Below are 15,055 nucleotides of genomic sequence, written 5' to 3'. Positions count from 1 at the left end.
ACATAACAGAGGGTATAACGTTTATTTGTAAGAAATTTAGTGTGCAGGAGTTGCATCTCTCTTGCTCATCATTCTCTGCTGTTTGGAAAGATGAAGGTATTGTAAAATATATCAAATAGAAGTAATTAAATCAATCGCTTTTTTATTATCCCGATCACACAAGGAATACTGTCATGAAATACCCATCACAGGTAATTACAGTGTTAAAAAGTTTTCGATCACGAAGCATGCACTGCCAGCCATCCACTGGTCCACATAGAACGCCAGCTCACTCCACCCACATAAACTACCCAGAGTCAAGCTGCACTGTGGACCCCTATGAAGCGACGTGTCAGTCAGTGGCTGTGTTGTGCACCAGTGTTCATGAGGAGGCTGCTCGGTCCCTGCGACCGACTGACTAGATGTCACGTTAATCCCCAAACAAAAGACCCAAGATATTCCTGTCGAAAACACGTGCTCTCTCTCTCTCTTTCTCCTCCTGCAGCGTACCACTGCTGAGCCTGCACGAGCTGTGGTCATGGTCAGACTAAACCAGAAACCAAGCAAGGTTTACCCAGTAAACCCCTGTGGAATACCGATGCAAGTAAGAACTCCTTCCAAGGCAAATGCCTGTCTAAGAATCGATTCTGTCATGACCTCTAAACTGCCTGCAGCCTTCCTGGTGCATTTTCTTGTGTTGCATTTCGTGAACTTCCTACTAAATCTGGTGTTACAGAATATTGTCACATACATAACTTGAATATGTCACAAGAACTAAATGTATCACGGCACAAAAACAGAGCTCTGCAGATGACGTGAGAATATCTACACAATTCCGAGGATTACCGTACCGCCACACTTGAGCACATACTATAAAAGAAAAGATCGTGACACACTTGTGAGACCATCCCTGAGACACTTTGCGGACTTTTGTGGGAAATACCCTTGTCTCTGAGAATGAGGTGCTGCATCAATTACTAAATCCAATCGAATATGTCTCTAAACGCACTTTCAAAAAGATTGCTATACAGTAGTTTACCTCAATCTTTAGATGTATGCCACCACTGTCTCCAAAAAAATATTGCAGCACATCTTTGAAACCTCTGTCTTCCTCCACTAATCCGGAATATTTTCATGTATAAATAGATCAGGTGGAGTATCTAACGCCCCAGTAAATTTGCAAATTTTGCTTTTAACAATTTGTTTCAAATACACTCGCACACAAAGCACTGCACTGTCTTCCCAAGGTCACATGGAATGGAAATACATTATGCCACCCTTTAATTAAAATTATTAATAATTCCCTAATTGATCTAATTGCACCAACAAATATTTCATTTTGATGAAATTATTGGTCTGTATTAGCAAAATACATCAACATCATCATCATCATTTAAGACTGATTATGCCTTTCAGCGTTCAGTCTGGAGCATAGTCCCCCTTATAAAATTCCCCCATGATCCCCTATTCAGTGCTAACATTGGCGCCTCTTCTCATGTTAAGCCTATTACTTCAAAATCATTCTTAACCGAATCCAGGTACCTTCTCCTTGGTCTACCACGACTCCTCCTACCCTCTACTGCTGAACCCATGAGTCTCTTGGGTAACCTTGCTTCTCCCATGCGTGTAACATGACCCCACCATCTAAGCCTGTTCTCCCTGACTGCTACATCTATAGAGTTCATTCCCAGTTTTTCTTTGATTTCCTCATTGTGGACACCCTCCAGCCATTGTTCCCATCTACTAGTACCTGCAATCGTCCTAGCTACTTTGATACCCGTAACTTCAACCTTATTGATAAAGTAACCTGAATCCACCCAGCTTTCGCTCCCATACAACAAAGTTGGTCGAAAGATTGAACAATGCACAGATAACTTAGTCTTGGTACTGACTTCCTTCTTGCAGAAGGGAATAGATCGTAGCTGAGCGCTCACTGCATTAGATTTGCTACACCTCGCTTCCAGTTCTTTCACTATGTTGCCATCCTGTGAGAATATGCATCCTAAGTTCTTGAAATCGTCCACCTGTTCTAACTTTGTTCCACCTATTTGGCACTCGATCCGTTTATATCTCTTTCCCACTGACATTATTTTCGTTTTGGAGATGCTAATCTTCATACCATAGTCCTTACATTTCTGATCTAGCTCTGAAATATTACTTTGCAAACTTTCAGTCGAATGTGCCATCACAACTAAGTCATCCGCATATGGGAGACTGCTTATTTTGTGTTCACATATCTTAATCTCACCCAGCCAGTCTCTTGTTTTCAACATATGATCCATAAATAATATGAACAAAATACACTCGAAAAAAATACATCGCTAAAATAAATGACAGCAAATACACAGTGTCAAAACTCTGAAGACGATACCGCAACACATAAAAAAGGTTAAATATACTATTTTGCTACATGAGGCAGAGTTATAAGTGGAGACCCACAAAGCAGCGGCAGCAGCTCGCCATAGAGTGAAGTGCAGATCGGAAGCAGGGTTTTCCCGGCTGAAACCGTTAGTGCACGAAAACCATAGCCGGCCAGACCAGCACCAACTTGTCATACGAGCTCAGACCAGCATTCATCTGCAGGTGGGGGAGAATGATGCACTCCTATTGGCTCCCTGGATAAAATGGTGGGTGGAGGGGAGGAGATTATATAAACCCTCATCATTGTGCAGTCGCTCTCATTCTGCTTTCGTCCACATCAGGGTCAGCTTGACTGTGTTGTTGTCGCTCGTGTGTGTGTTTGTGTGTGTGTGTGTGTGTGTGTGTGTGTGTGTGTGTGTGCGTGCGCGCTACCAGTTTGTTTGGAAAAACAATGAAGCAATTAGTGGCAACAAGTGTCAGTGGCATTGCCACTGGCGACAAATGCCCGAGGCAATGGAAATTACCAGGTAAACATATATTTAATTTCATAGTATGAGGTTGGATTCAGCAGTGTATATTTTCGTAAAAAAGGTTCACAGTATCAAGTCCACATTTAAATGTTCATTTTTTTCTTGTCTTTTCAGCACACACACCAAATCGAGGAAGAGCTGCAGGCAGAGGTCCAGTGGCAGCAATTTCATCGTGAGTAGTGTATGTATTTTTCATTTACATAATGTGTTGTTGTCACTATAGATGATTTCGAGGATCAAAATTGTTATATGTTACTTCTTGTCATTTCACTAAGAATTTCGTATTGTTTGACTATATATATATAATTTTTTCATCTCCATAGGACTGTGTATACATAATTAAATATTATCGTATATGTAATAGGGTGTATATCTTTGTTGTTGTAGATGATTTCCTGAGAGATGAAGAAGGGGTACAGGGAGGCGTATGTGCTGGACATATGCAGGAACCGTCACAGGTCTCATGTGAGTGTATTTTCTAAAAAATGCTTTTGTTTCCCTTCGTTTTTGCGTATGTGTATACTTCTTTTTAATTATTAGATCATTATGTTCTAGGTGATATAGAGGACCTGGACAGAAGTGTCTTCGCAAATCCAGGCGAGGACGAAACGCCACAATGGGTGGAGGAGATGAAGGAAGACATTCATTGGCGTGAGAAGATGAGGGAGATGCCACGGCGCCACAGCGAAATAGATAATACATACTCCTCTGCTTACAAACAATCAGTATTCTTTCTTTCCTTGCAACAGCAGCGGCAGCAAGCGGTGTCTAGAATGTTATTTTTTTCTTTTCGTTATTCTGCAGCTGCTGCATCAGTAGGGCAATTCAGGCAATACGCCATGGCTCGGGTACCGGGATCAACGAAGCCTATAACATCAAAGCGAGGTCCTGTGCGGCGTGCTTCACCAGCAAGGGCGCCAATAGTCGCACTGCGGGAAGCCTCAGCCGCTGCCGCCACCGCTGCCACTCCCGCGGCCCCGCCTCTGCCGTTGCCGCTACAGATAGCTCAGCGCCACTCTGGCGTCCACGGACCTCCCTACCTAAGGCTAGTGGGTCAGGGCTGCTGCAAGCAGGCTGCTTGCACTGGCCCAATTCCGCAGTGTCTTCCCCTCCTCCTCCTCCTCCTTCTCCTCTGCAAACACGTCCTCGCCGATCTCATGAGGTACAGCACATAGCACTCAACACATCACCACAAGCAGCAGCTGCGCCACATAGTTGTAGTTGTAGTATAAGTAATTGATATGATCCTCTGGCTAGTGGCAGTTCGCTCTCTCGTCCTTTTAGTGAAGGACATCTGGTCAGTGACACCATGTTGTTGTTGTTGTGGTCTTCAGTCCTGAGACTGGTTTGATGCAGCTCTCCATGCTACTCTATCCTGTGCAAGATTCTTCATCTCCCAGTACTTACTGCAACCTACATCCTTCTGGATCTGCGTAGTGTATTCATCTCTTGGTCTCCCTCTACGATTTTTACCCTCCACGCTGACCTTCAATGCTAAATTTGTGATCCCTTGATGGCTCAGAAAATGTCCTATCAACCGGTCCCTCCTTCTAGTCAAGTTGTGCCACAAACTCCTCTTCTCCCCAATTCTATTCAATACCTCCTCATTACTTATGTGATCTACCCATCTAATCTTCAGCATTCTTCTGTAGCACCACATTTCGAAAGCTTCTATTCTCTTCTTGTCAAAACTATTTATCGTCCCTGTTTCACTTCAGGACATGGCTACACTCCGTACAAATACTCTCAGAAACGACTTCCTGACACTTAAATCTATACTCGATGTTAACAAATTTCTCTTCTTCAGAAACGCTTTCCTTCCCATTGCCAGTCTACATTTTATATCCTCTCTACTTGGACCATCATCAGTTATTTTGCTCCCCAAATAGCAAAACTCCTTTACTACTTTAAGTGTCTCATTTCCTAATCTAATTCCCTCAGCATCACCCGACTTTATTCGACTACATTCGATTATCCTCGTTTTGCTTTTGTTGATGTTCATCTTATATCCTCCTTTCAAGACCCTGTCCATTCCGTTCAGCTGCTCTTCTCTGACAGAATTACAATGTCATGAATCTCAAAGTTTTTATTTCTTCTCCATGGATTTTAATTCCTACTCCGAATTTTTCTTTTGTTTCCTCTACTGCTTGCTCAATATACAGATTGAATAACAGCGGGGAGAGGCTACAACCCTGTCTCACTCTCTTCCCAACCACTGCTTCCCTTTCGTGCCCCTCGACTCTTATAACTGCCATCTGGTTTCTGTACAAATTGTAAATAGCCTTTTGCTCCCTGTATTTTACCCCTGCCACCTTCAGAATTTGAAAGAGAATATTCCAGTCAACATTGTCAAAAGCTTTCTCTAAGTCTACAAATGCTAGGATCGTAGGTTTGCCTTTCCGTAATCTTTCTTCTAAGATACCACAGTTAGAAACTTAGTGATTGCAGACGCCTTTGAGGACCAAAACTCGTTCACGAGGATTGAGAACCCACAGGAGAGTACTGCGACCCTGTTGTTTTCTAAGGACGTGCCTTCCTGTCGTGGAAAAGAAGCACCTCAAGTTAGTCAATGAGCTGTGGTATACCACCATTAAATGCAATGCAGTGCTCCGTGTCGAACTGTCGCAGTAACCCCCCTCCCCCCCCCCCCCCCCCCCAAGTTGATTCTGGCATTGAAGAGACAAGTCTTCATTATCTTTGGGGGGAAATGGCGTGATAATGTGGAGTACGTCAGTCGCTGAGTGGTTTCGTAAAGCCACTTTGAGTGCTATCCGTATACTATAATTAGACATCCATACACGGGTCTATGATCTGTAAATGGAAGGTCTAGTTACATCAAGCTCCCTAAAGATAAAGCTAATAAACAGCCGTATACTATTGTCCAAAATAAAACCGATCAGACTTGCTTTGCCTGGTCAGTCCTGGCTTATGAGAAAAATTACAAGGTATATCTAGAGCGCACATCTCAATACAGTAGACAGCTTGACATTTATAAGTGTTATGACATTGATAGTATCGAGTTCCCCGTCACGATCCAGATCATACCTAAATTTGAGGGGTATAATACTGGAATTTCACTTCATGTTTATGGCCTGGAGAAGAAAAGCAAGTCAGATTAACAGGACAAGCATATTGTCGCAAGCCCCCTCCATTTCTCAAAATTTTCCAGTGAGCATAAGATGCATGTAAAGTTGCTGCTTTTCTCTAAAGGTGATAATTATCATTATGTTTGGATTAAAGACATGTCCCAACTTCTATTCTCTCGATTGAATAACTAACTATAAGTGTAAAAAGGATATTTGTTTAAGATACCTGAATTATTTTTCCTCAGACAAGTTATTAGCTGCGCATCTAGTTGACTGTGCTTGCAAGGACCCAGTACATGTTATTACGCCTACTGAGGAATACAAATTTATGAAGTTTAGAAACGCTCCCATCAGGAGCGATTCCCGTTTTTAGTTTATGCCGAGTTAGAATGCCTCCTAGCTCCTGTGACCTGTTATGATGGTGACCTCACATACCACCTTTAAAGAAAAACACGTACCACCTGCGGCAGCATACCAAATACTATTGTCTTATGACTCGAGTTTTAACTGCTACAAATCTTATGTCGGGATAATCCCGGTGTTTGGCTCTTACTGAGCTCGAAAATCTTCATGAGAGGTTGATAAGCTCTACAGCGACAACATTCCCATGATCAAATCGAAGGAGAATGAAGATTTGTACAATAACGCGGTTTACTGTCATACCTGTGGGCTGCCGTTAGATATAAAAGCAGGAAACTTCTCGTAGGGACCAATGTCATCCTATGGGGAAGTTCCGTGGCGAAGCTCACAATATGTGCGGTTTGTAGTGCCAACTACCAAGGCATATACCCGTTTTCTTCTATAATTTAAGCAAATATGACTCCCAGTTTATAGTTGAGCACTTGGCTGATTTCAGAATGGAGAAAGATCAGGTCAGTGCCCTACCTGAGAGATTTCGACCAATACATTTCATTCTCCAAACGAATGACGCCAAGAATTACGCTCTGCTTCATTGATACCTTACGTTTTATGCAGGCACCACTACAGAAATCCATTGAAACTCTATCTTTGGAGGATATACATATCACTCGAGCTGCATTTCCTGACAAGGAAAAATTTCAACTTGTGAATAGGAAGGGGGTTTCTCATATGAGCATGTGGATATAAAGGCAAAACTCAACGAAACCAGGTTACCTAACATAGCTGCATTCTCCAGCAACCTCACAGGCGGCTCCATAGCGTTTGGGGAGTATGAGCATGCCATGAATGTCTGGCAGGAATCCAGCATCTCCATTTTAGGAGAGCACGCATGGCTTTACGTAGACACACATGCGCTTGCTTGCGGACGTTTTCGAGAAATTCCAGAGCCCATTTATGACCACATATTCTCTGGATCCCGCCGTTTACCACACATCACCTGTGCTGTCTCTGGACGCAATGCTCAAGAAAATGAAGTACATTATTGTATGCTGACATGCTTCTTTTCCTTGAACGAGAGAGCTGTGGGGGACTTCGCCAAAGTGGCAATAGGCATGCGAAGAGAAATAACTCATGGACGGGTGACAGGTTCATCGCATCCCTTGATTCGAGTTACATAATACACCTGGATACAAATAACTTATATGGGAACGCCATGCAGCAATAACTGCCGATTAGTGAGTTTCGATGGGTGCCCAAAGACCAATGAAAGGGATTAGGTGGAAAAATCATGGGAGTATGACGGCAGCTCTGATGTAGGATATGTGGTGAAGACAGAACTCATATACCCTATTAGTTTGCATGATACTCACGTCGATTTACCTATTTCCGTGGGGAGGCTCCACCCCAGAACTGATGACAACACTGGGTAATAAGTAGAGATACATTAATCATTATTGTAATCTTCAGCAGTGTCTCAGCTTGGGAATGGAGATGATTAGAATCGCCCAGGTTATTTCCTTCATACAGTCCCCTGGTTGAAGGAGTATATTGAATTGAATACGAGACAGAGATCTTCCGCATCGTGTGACTTTGAGAAAGATTTTTATAAATTAATGAATCATTCAGTTTTCGCGAAACCAATGGAGAATTTGAGGGGACGACGTGAAATTTTTATTAGAACTGAATGGGATGGGCGTTATAGCGTACTAAAATCCATTGCCAGACCAAATTTTAAGCAGGTCACCATACTCAATAAGAAATTTGTTGCTGTGGAGATGACGAAGACTGCAGCAGGGTTTACAAAACCTATTTATGTGGGGATGTGCATACTGGAGCCATCCAAACTCCATATGTATCGCTTTCATTATAAGTTTATGAAACCTCATTTCGCACATCCTAAATTACTTTATATGGATACAGATAGCTTCATCTATTGGGTGAAAAACTGCGATCCACATGAAATAATGTGGCACCACAGTAATGAATTCCACAGGTTCTCATACATGGCCGATAATCCTTATGATGTTGTTCCATAGAACAAGAAGGTTATCGGCCTTATGAAAGACGAGGCAAATGTATTGCCGATTGTTGAGTTTGTAGGTCTGAGATCAAAAATGTATGCATATCGCACATTGTAAGGTGCCACCCAGAGGCGGGCTAAGGGTGTTCATATTTAAAGATGTTGCAGCAATAGAGACATTCTCAGCAAACATTCCATCACCGAGATCTTTCAAGGAGGTGAAGACTACTTGAAGAGCCTATAAGTGGTGGTAGCAGTGCTGCACTGCAGCCGCCACATATGGTACTGCAAACTAGTATTCCATCGAGAGGACATGGGGTGTACACTGTGCTACAGTCTAGAGTCAGCCTTTCGCCTCGTGGTAATGAAAGGGCCATATGTGATGATGGGGCTGAAACTCTCCTGTACTCACACTACTCACTTGTTGCGAGGGAAGGGGTGAGAGACTTTGAGTGAGAGAAAGAGAGAGAGGGTGGGTCTGCAGAGTAGTAGTATGGCCCTTTTATCATAGTGTAAGTAATTTTGTGTGTATGTGTGTGTGTGTGTGTGTGTGTGTGTGTGGGAGGGTGGGTGGGTGGGTGGGTGGTGTGTGTGTGTGTGTGTGTGTGTGTGTGTGTGTGTGTGGTGTAAATATTTATTTATTTATGTGTGCAATGTACATGTGTATATATACACACACAGGGCATGTGTGGAAACAAAAATATATACACATGCGCACCGTGTGTGAAAGAAGTTGAAAAATAAGCATAAACAAAAAATATTAAAAAACTGTAAAAAGAAAAAATATTTGTGTATATATTTATTCATGCATAACGTATGTGCAGTCTGTAAGTATATATCTATGCACCACGTGCGTCTTGTAAATAGAATAGATTTAAGTATTTTCACGTACTGCTAGCAATCCATGTCAGATTAGTTTTTAAGTGTATGTACATCTTTATAGCTACAGTCCGTCAGAATTATTATAATTGTAAAACCTTTGTTTTTGGGACTGTGGAAATTAAATTCTAAGCGTACACAGTAAATCAGAATTATTGCAAAACCTATGCTACTAGGACTGTGGAATTTACTTGTAGTAAAAGTATCTCCACATTAGTTTCTAGTGAAGATTTATAAAAAAACGTAAACATTCTCATCCATTGCTACTGGAAACAAATTGTAAAAAATACCCTCACCACTGTTACTATTGTAGCATGTAAGTTAAAAGTATCTCTGCGTTGGAATATCAGACTCAAAGTGTACCTCAAGAACTATTTTGTAGGCTCAAGAACTGAATTGTAATCTCAAGAACTGAATTTTATTTGTGTGAACTGAATAAACGAAAGAGTTCTTTACCAAACGTCTCTGTTGTAATTTACAAAAATCTTATCCCATATATATATATATATATATAAACAAAAGTTTTGCATCACCTCGGTTCCGGAACCTGCACACAAAATTGGAATAGAGATCAGCATAAGCATCATTTCCGCTCTTTTTATTGCTCATGAAAACTACACGTTGCAAGTTTTACCACCATACAGCGCGACCGTCAGAGGTGGTGATCCAGACTGCTGTGTGTACTGGTACTTCTAATACCAGTAGCAATTCCTCTTGCATTTATGCATGCGTGCATTCATCGTGGCATACTATCCACCAGTTCATCAAGGCACTGTTGGTCCAGATTGTCCCACTCCTCAACGGCGATTCGGCGTAGATCCCTCAGAGTGGTTAGTCACGTCGTCCAGAAACAGCCCTTTTCAATCTATCTCACACATGTTCGATAGGGTTCATGTCTGGAGAATATGCTGGCCACTCTAGTCGAGCGGTGTCGTTATCCTAAAAGGAAGTCATGTACAGAGAGAGGCACGATTGGGGCACGAATTGTCATCCATGAGGACGAATGCCTCGCCAATAAGCTGGTTGCCGACGTGGTTGCACTATCGGTCGGATGATGGCATTCACGTATCGTACAGCCGTAACGGCGCCTTCCATGACCGCAAGCGGCGTACGTCGGCCCCACATAATGCCACCCCAAAACAGCTGGGAATCTCCACCTTGCTGCACTCGCTGGACAGTGTGTCTAAGGCATTCAGCCTGACCGCGTTGCCTCCAAAAACGGCTCCGACGATTGTCTGCTTGAAGGCATATGCGACACTCATAGGTGAAGAGAACGTGATGCCAGTCCTGAGCGGTCCATCCAGCATGCTGTTGGGCCCAATTGCACCGTGCTGCATGGTATTCTGGTTGCAAAGATTGACCTCGGCATGGACGCCGGAAGTGAAGTTGCGCATCATGCAGCCTATTGTGCACACATTGAATCGTAACAAGACGTCCTGTGGCTGCACGAAAAGCATCATTCAACATGGTGGCGTTGCTGTCAGGGATCCTCCGAGACATAATCCGTATAGAGCGGTGATCCACTGCAGTAGTAGTAGCCCTTTGGCGGCCTGAGCGAGGCATGTCATCAACAGTTCCTGTCTCTCTGTATCTCCTCCATGTCTGAACAAGATTGCTTTGGTTCCCTCTGAGATCTCTGGACACTTCCCTCGTTGAGAGCCCTTCCTGGCACACAGTAACAATGCGGACGTGATCTAACCGCGGCATTGACCGTTTAGGTGTGGTTGAACTACAGACAACACGAACCGTGTACCTCCTTCCTGATGGAATGATTGGGACTGATCGGCTGCCAGACACCCTCCATCTTATAGGCTCTGCTCATGCATCTTTGGGCAGGTTTAGTAACATCTTTGAACAGTCAAATGTACTGTCTCTGTGATACTATATCCACAGTCAACGTCTGTCTTCAGGAGTTCTGGTTCTGGGAACCGGGGTGATGCGAAACTTTTATATATATAATAGCTTTTCTGAAGATGAATACTGTTAAGGAGGCAAAGTTTAAGATGGAAGATAACAAAATATATAGAATAGTTGCATGGAATTACGCCTATCATACAGCACAAATTGGGTTACGGGAGCAGGAGTCACACGCGACCACGTCCGCTTCCAAAGAGACATAGCAAACATATCTGAAATAATATCTCTTGTGCTAGAAGAAAACTACAGACATAGTACCTGGGTAAAATTGTACACATCAAAGAGGTAACAGGGTAAAGAGAAAACGTACACATATTATGAGGTAAAAAAATTCATAAGCAGACAGATCAGTGGCTATGGTATTAATATTGAGTATAAAGCAGTGAATAATCGAATCCCGCAATCCAATAGAGTATGATGAGCGAATTATACGTCAGGAATACTTCTTGCATAAACCTTACACTTCGACCACATTTTAACGAGAATGGTGCTTTCATGCAAGAGTTTTATATATTTGGAGGGATCATCCAAGAAAGCCGACGGTAGCGCTACGATGGGATCCAAGCTAACACATAACGCTTTAGCATTCCTGTTTCAAGATATGCGCTATGGACTCAATGGCTCTGAGATCGAGCGTACACGCAATGTCAACCCACAAAACATACGTCTCTGATCACCCATGGATTTGAACGGTTTAGAAAATACAGGATGATTTATAGACGATCCGGTGGATGGAACAGTTGCAGAGTTCAAATGATTTACTGCTTGCATACCTCTAAAAATGGTTATGGGCTGCTTTGAGGACGTGAGGCAGATTGTTATGAGAGCTAAACAGGAACTCATTCTGGTATGGAGTGCGACGGATAACATCTCATACAATTCAAGGAACTCAAGACGAGAATATGATCACAGTCAGCAAGAAAGTATGGACAATGCCTCAGATCAGTCCGTCAGACGAGGAGCATCTCAAGATTTTAAAAGTTCTGAATTCCGGGACATATCTATCACTAACATTCCGCTCGTGGGAGGTTTTCGAGTGCCCAGTGCTATCGATTTCCAGACAAACATGGTTATTTTCCATTATGAACGTGGGTGCACTCAACGGCTGTTTTATGACTTTCAAGTGATAGAACACAGCAATCAGCCGTCCTGTACCTGCCATATAAGGAAAAACATGTGTTATTAAAACCTCTTCGCATCTAGAGACGCCTAGATTGATCATACTTGCGTTTCAGACTGATGGAAAGGGAATATAGCATATGATTCCAATGTGCTAGACAGCTGCAAGTTGATTAATGCAAGAGTCTACCCGAATTTAGAATTCTACCCATATGACAATTTACACTTGCAGTGGGATGAAAATGTATACAGTTCAGCATATGACATGTACGCGAGATTTCGTGCTTCTTACTAAGAAAGTGTTGAAGAAGAAGGAGGAGGGTGTCCACTCATCCACGGAAATTCAAGGAGCTATGACCGATCATCGTTGTAGACTGCTCGAAACAGAATGAAATAATTAAGTCTTGACCCAAAAATGCATGAACTGAATTTGAATCTTCAGCAGTGGTTTTTTAATTGTATTACACTTATTGTTGCTCTGACTTATTTGCGATCTTATGTACAGCAGTCAAATGCAGTATTTCACGTCACATTTCCCAATCATTAACTGAATAATTTTTGGGGTTTGTCGTGGGTCTCAGGAAAATAAGATTCATTAAGTCAGATCTTCTCTCAAACCGCCTGTTACCAACATGTATCGTGACATCAGTTAGATTTATTGGCTGCGTACCCAGCATGTACGGTCTTCCCCTGATGACACCGAATGTCCCATCTATCTGCCCAGGGGCGTGACGGATAATGAATTCCTCAGAGGTAACGCCATCGTTATCGTGTGGTTTAGTTTTTGCTGAGAGTTCCCGAGAGATTCAGTACCCAGCTTAAAGGTCTCAGCGTTTGCTGTCGATCCATATGCCCTAACCTTAGCAACCTTAGTTTCTCTCGAAAGGCTTTCCGCGCCTGAATGACTTTCTGCTTCATTGACATCTCGGTGAAAACTAATCAGACGTCTCTGCAGCATGAGGCTTTATATATCCGCTCTTCTTCCTCTTATTATGTGCCTGGTCCCCCTTCCCAACAATAAGAGCCTCTGCACCTATTTTACTCTGAATAGCGTCGACCTTTTCAGTTAAGTCAGTTACTTTCTTATCGACTTCATTAACTAACTCATTTAATGTGTTGATCTTTCTCGGATGAATCTCGTTATACGTCTCTAGCTCCCTGCACATACGTTGAATTTTCGCATCCTTGTACAAGCGAATGTTCTGTCTATGTACGCCCATTCTCTCGGGTTGAGAGCTAGACATTCACGCGTATTTGCTCATGGTGCAGTCTACACTGATGTACTCCCCTCTCTTACTGGGCTGTATACACAGAAACTGTTGGAAGTTTCTCCTGTATCCACCATCTTTCAGTTTTCTTGCTTTATAATAACGAGAAACTCATACTGTGAATGATTCCAGCAGTCGGCATATCTTTACAAAATCATTGGACGACATGTCAGCTCCTACATGTGCTTAGTAAATGTATTTTAAATTCAGATTGTCTTGTTTGAAGGCTATTATGAGGTTTCCGTTATTCCTAACCAACTGTTTCGGGATTCTGAAGTATGTTTGACATAGATAAAATACATCAGCACCTATATGACGACCGAAACAGAAATATTTTCAAATTTGGTCTTGGTTTTCCACGGTGTTTGGCTTTACTCTTTCATATCGGGGGATATCACCACTTTCACTGGATGTCGTTTATGTAACGGCTTTTACATCGTGCAGTATCTCCTGTCGTAGCTCATACTTGGGTTGAAACAGTGTTTTTGAAAATACAAAGACATGTTCAAATCAGACTCCATATACAGTAGAGCGTCGATTATCCAAAGTAATTGGGGGACATGGGTGTTTGGAAAACTGGTTTGTTCGGATAATCTAACTGTACATGTTTATTTGCCAAAAAGAAGTAATGTACAGTAAATTTATTCATTCTCTTTTAGTATTACAAAGTAACATACAAAGGCAACTTCAGTAGGAATATATAGTAATAATCTCGTTCTTGTCCTTCATAGAAAGGACAACACGTTTACGTTTAAGCATTTTATATCGTCAAGTTCACTTCTTCACGCAGCAGCACACAAGTGGTCGTAACAGAGAACAGAAGGTGGCTGTTTGCACCGTGAGAAGCCCTTCTTGGGGGCGCGCAATCCTTCAAACTGCGTGGAGCGGCAAGCCTGAACTCTAAGCTGGCGCAGCTGTTGCTGTGAACAGCTTTGATACTGCCGCTATTTCTACTACCAGTGCCAAAAACAGCGACTGGCGGCTTGGCCTGTCAGCAGCGCCTTGTGAAGGCCCCATTAGAAACAATGTTCCGCCAGCGGTGGCCCAGTGCGGCGACTACTGTGAGAAACTTGGTTTGGGAGTGAAGGGGATGATGGACGGTAGGATGGGAGAGTAACAGGTGCGAGAGAGTACACAGTTCGGTTAAGCGGTCGTTCGATTGACCGACGTCCGGATAATCGACGCTCTACTGTATTTGTGTTAGCAGCGTTATGAGGATATTTGCCTTACCACAATTGGATGGACTTACAATAATTGCTCGTATGTTATCAGGAAGGAGTAATCCATTCTTCTTCTTCTTCAGGTCTTCCTTTTCATCTTGAGAGGACCAGCCACCAACAACAAAATACTAATGCTTCACTCACTTGGCCATGATACCTACTACATCGGGTTTTGGTGTGCCACGAGCTTTTATAGCAAAAATAGTCTTTCCAGCACAAAGGATAGCATCATCCATAGAATGAGCCAGTTTGTAATGGTGGAATGTTGTAGATAAATGGATCGACCTCCACATCTCACCATGAATGTCACGCCATT

At 42.7% G+C, this 15,055-nt stretch overlaps 1 protein-coding gene across 1 annotated transcript in view; it reads left to right on the top strand.

The window, feature by feature from the left end:
* Nucleotides 1–15,055, top strand: part of LOC124756001 (glycine receptor subunit alpha-1-like) — a 188,146-nt gene that overhangs the window by 85,105 nt on the left and 87,986 nt on the right. The window contains exons 2-3 of the mRNA XM_047249048.1: nt 3,235–3,335; nt 3,426–3,521. Of these exons, the coding sequence (XP_047105004.1) occupies nt 3,235–3,335; nt 3,426–3,521 (197 nt within the window). The remainder of the gene's footprint in view (nt 1–3,234; nt 3,336–3,425; nt 3,522–15,055) is intronic.

This window comes from Schistocerca piceifrons, chromosome 1, assembly GCF_021461385.2.
Source record: "Schistocerca piceifrons isolate TAMUIC-IGC-003096 chromosome 1, iqSchPice1.1, whole genome shotgun sequence".
Lineage (NCBI taxonomy): Eukaryota > Metazoa > Arthropoda > Insecta > Orthoptera > Acrididae > Schistocerca > Schistocerca piceifrons.
This window is presented reverse-complemented; position numbering and strand designations above follow the sequence as displayed.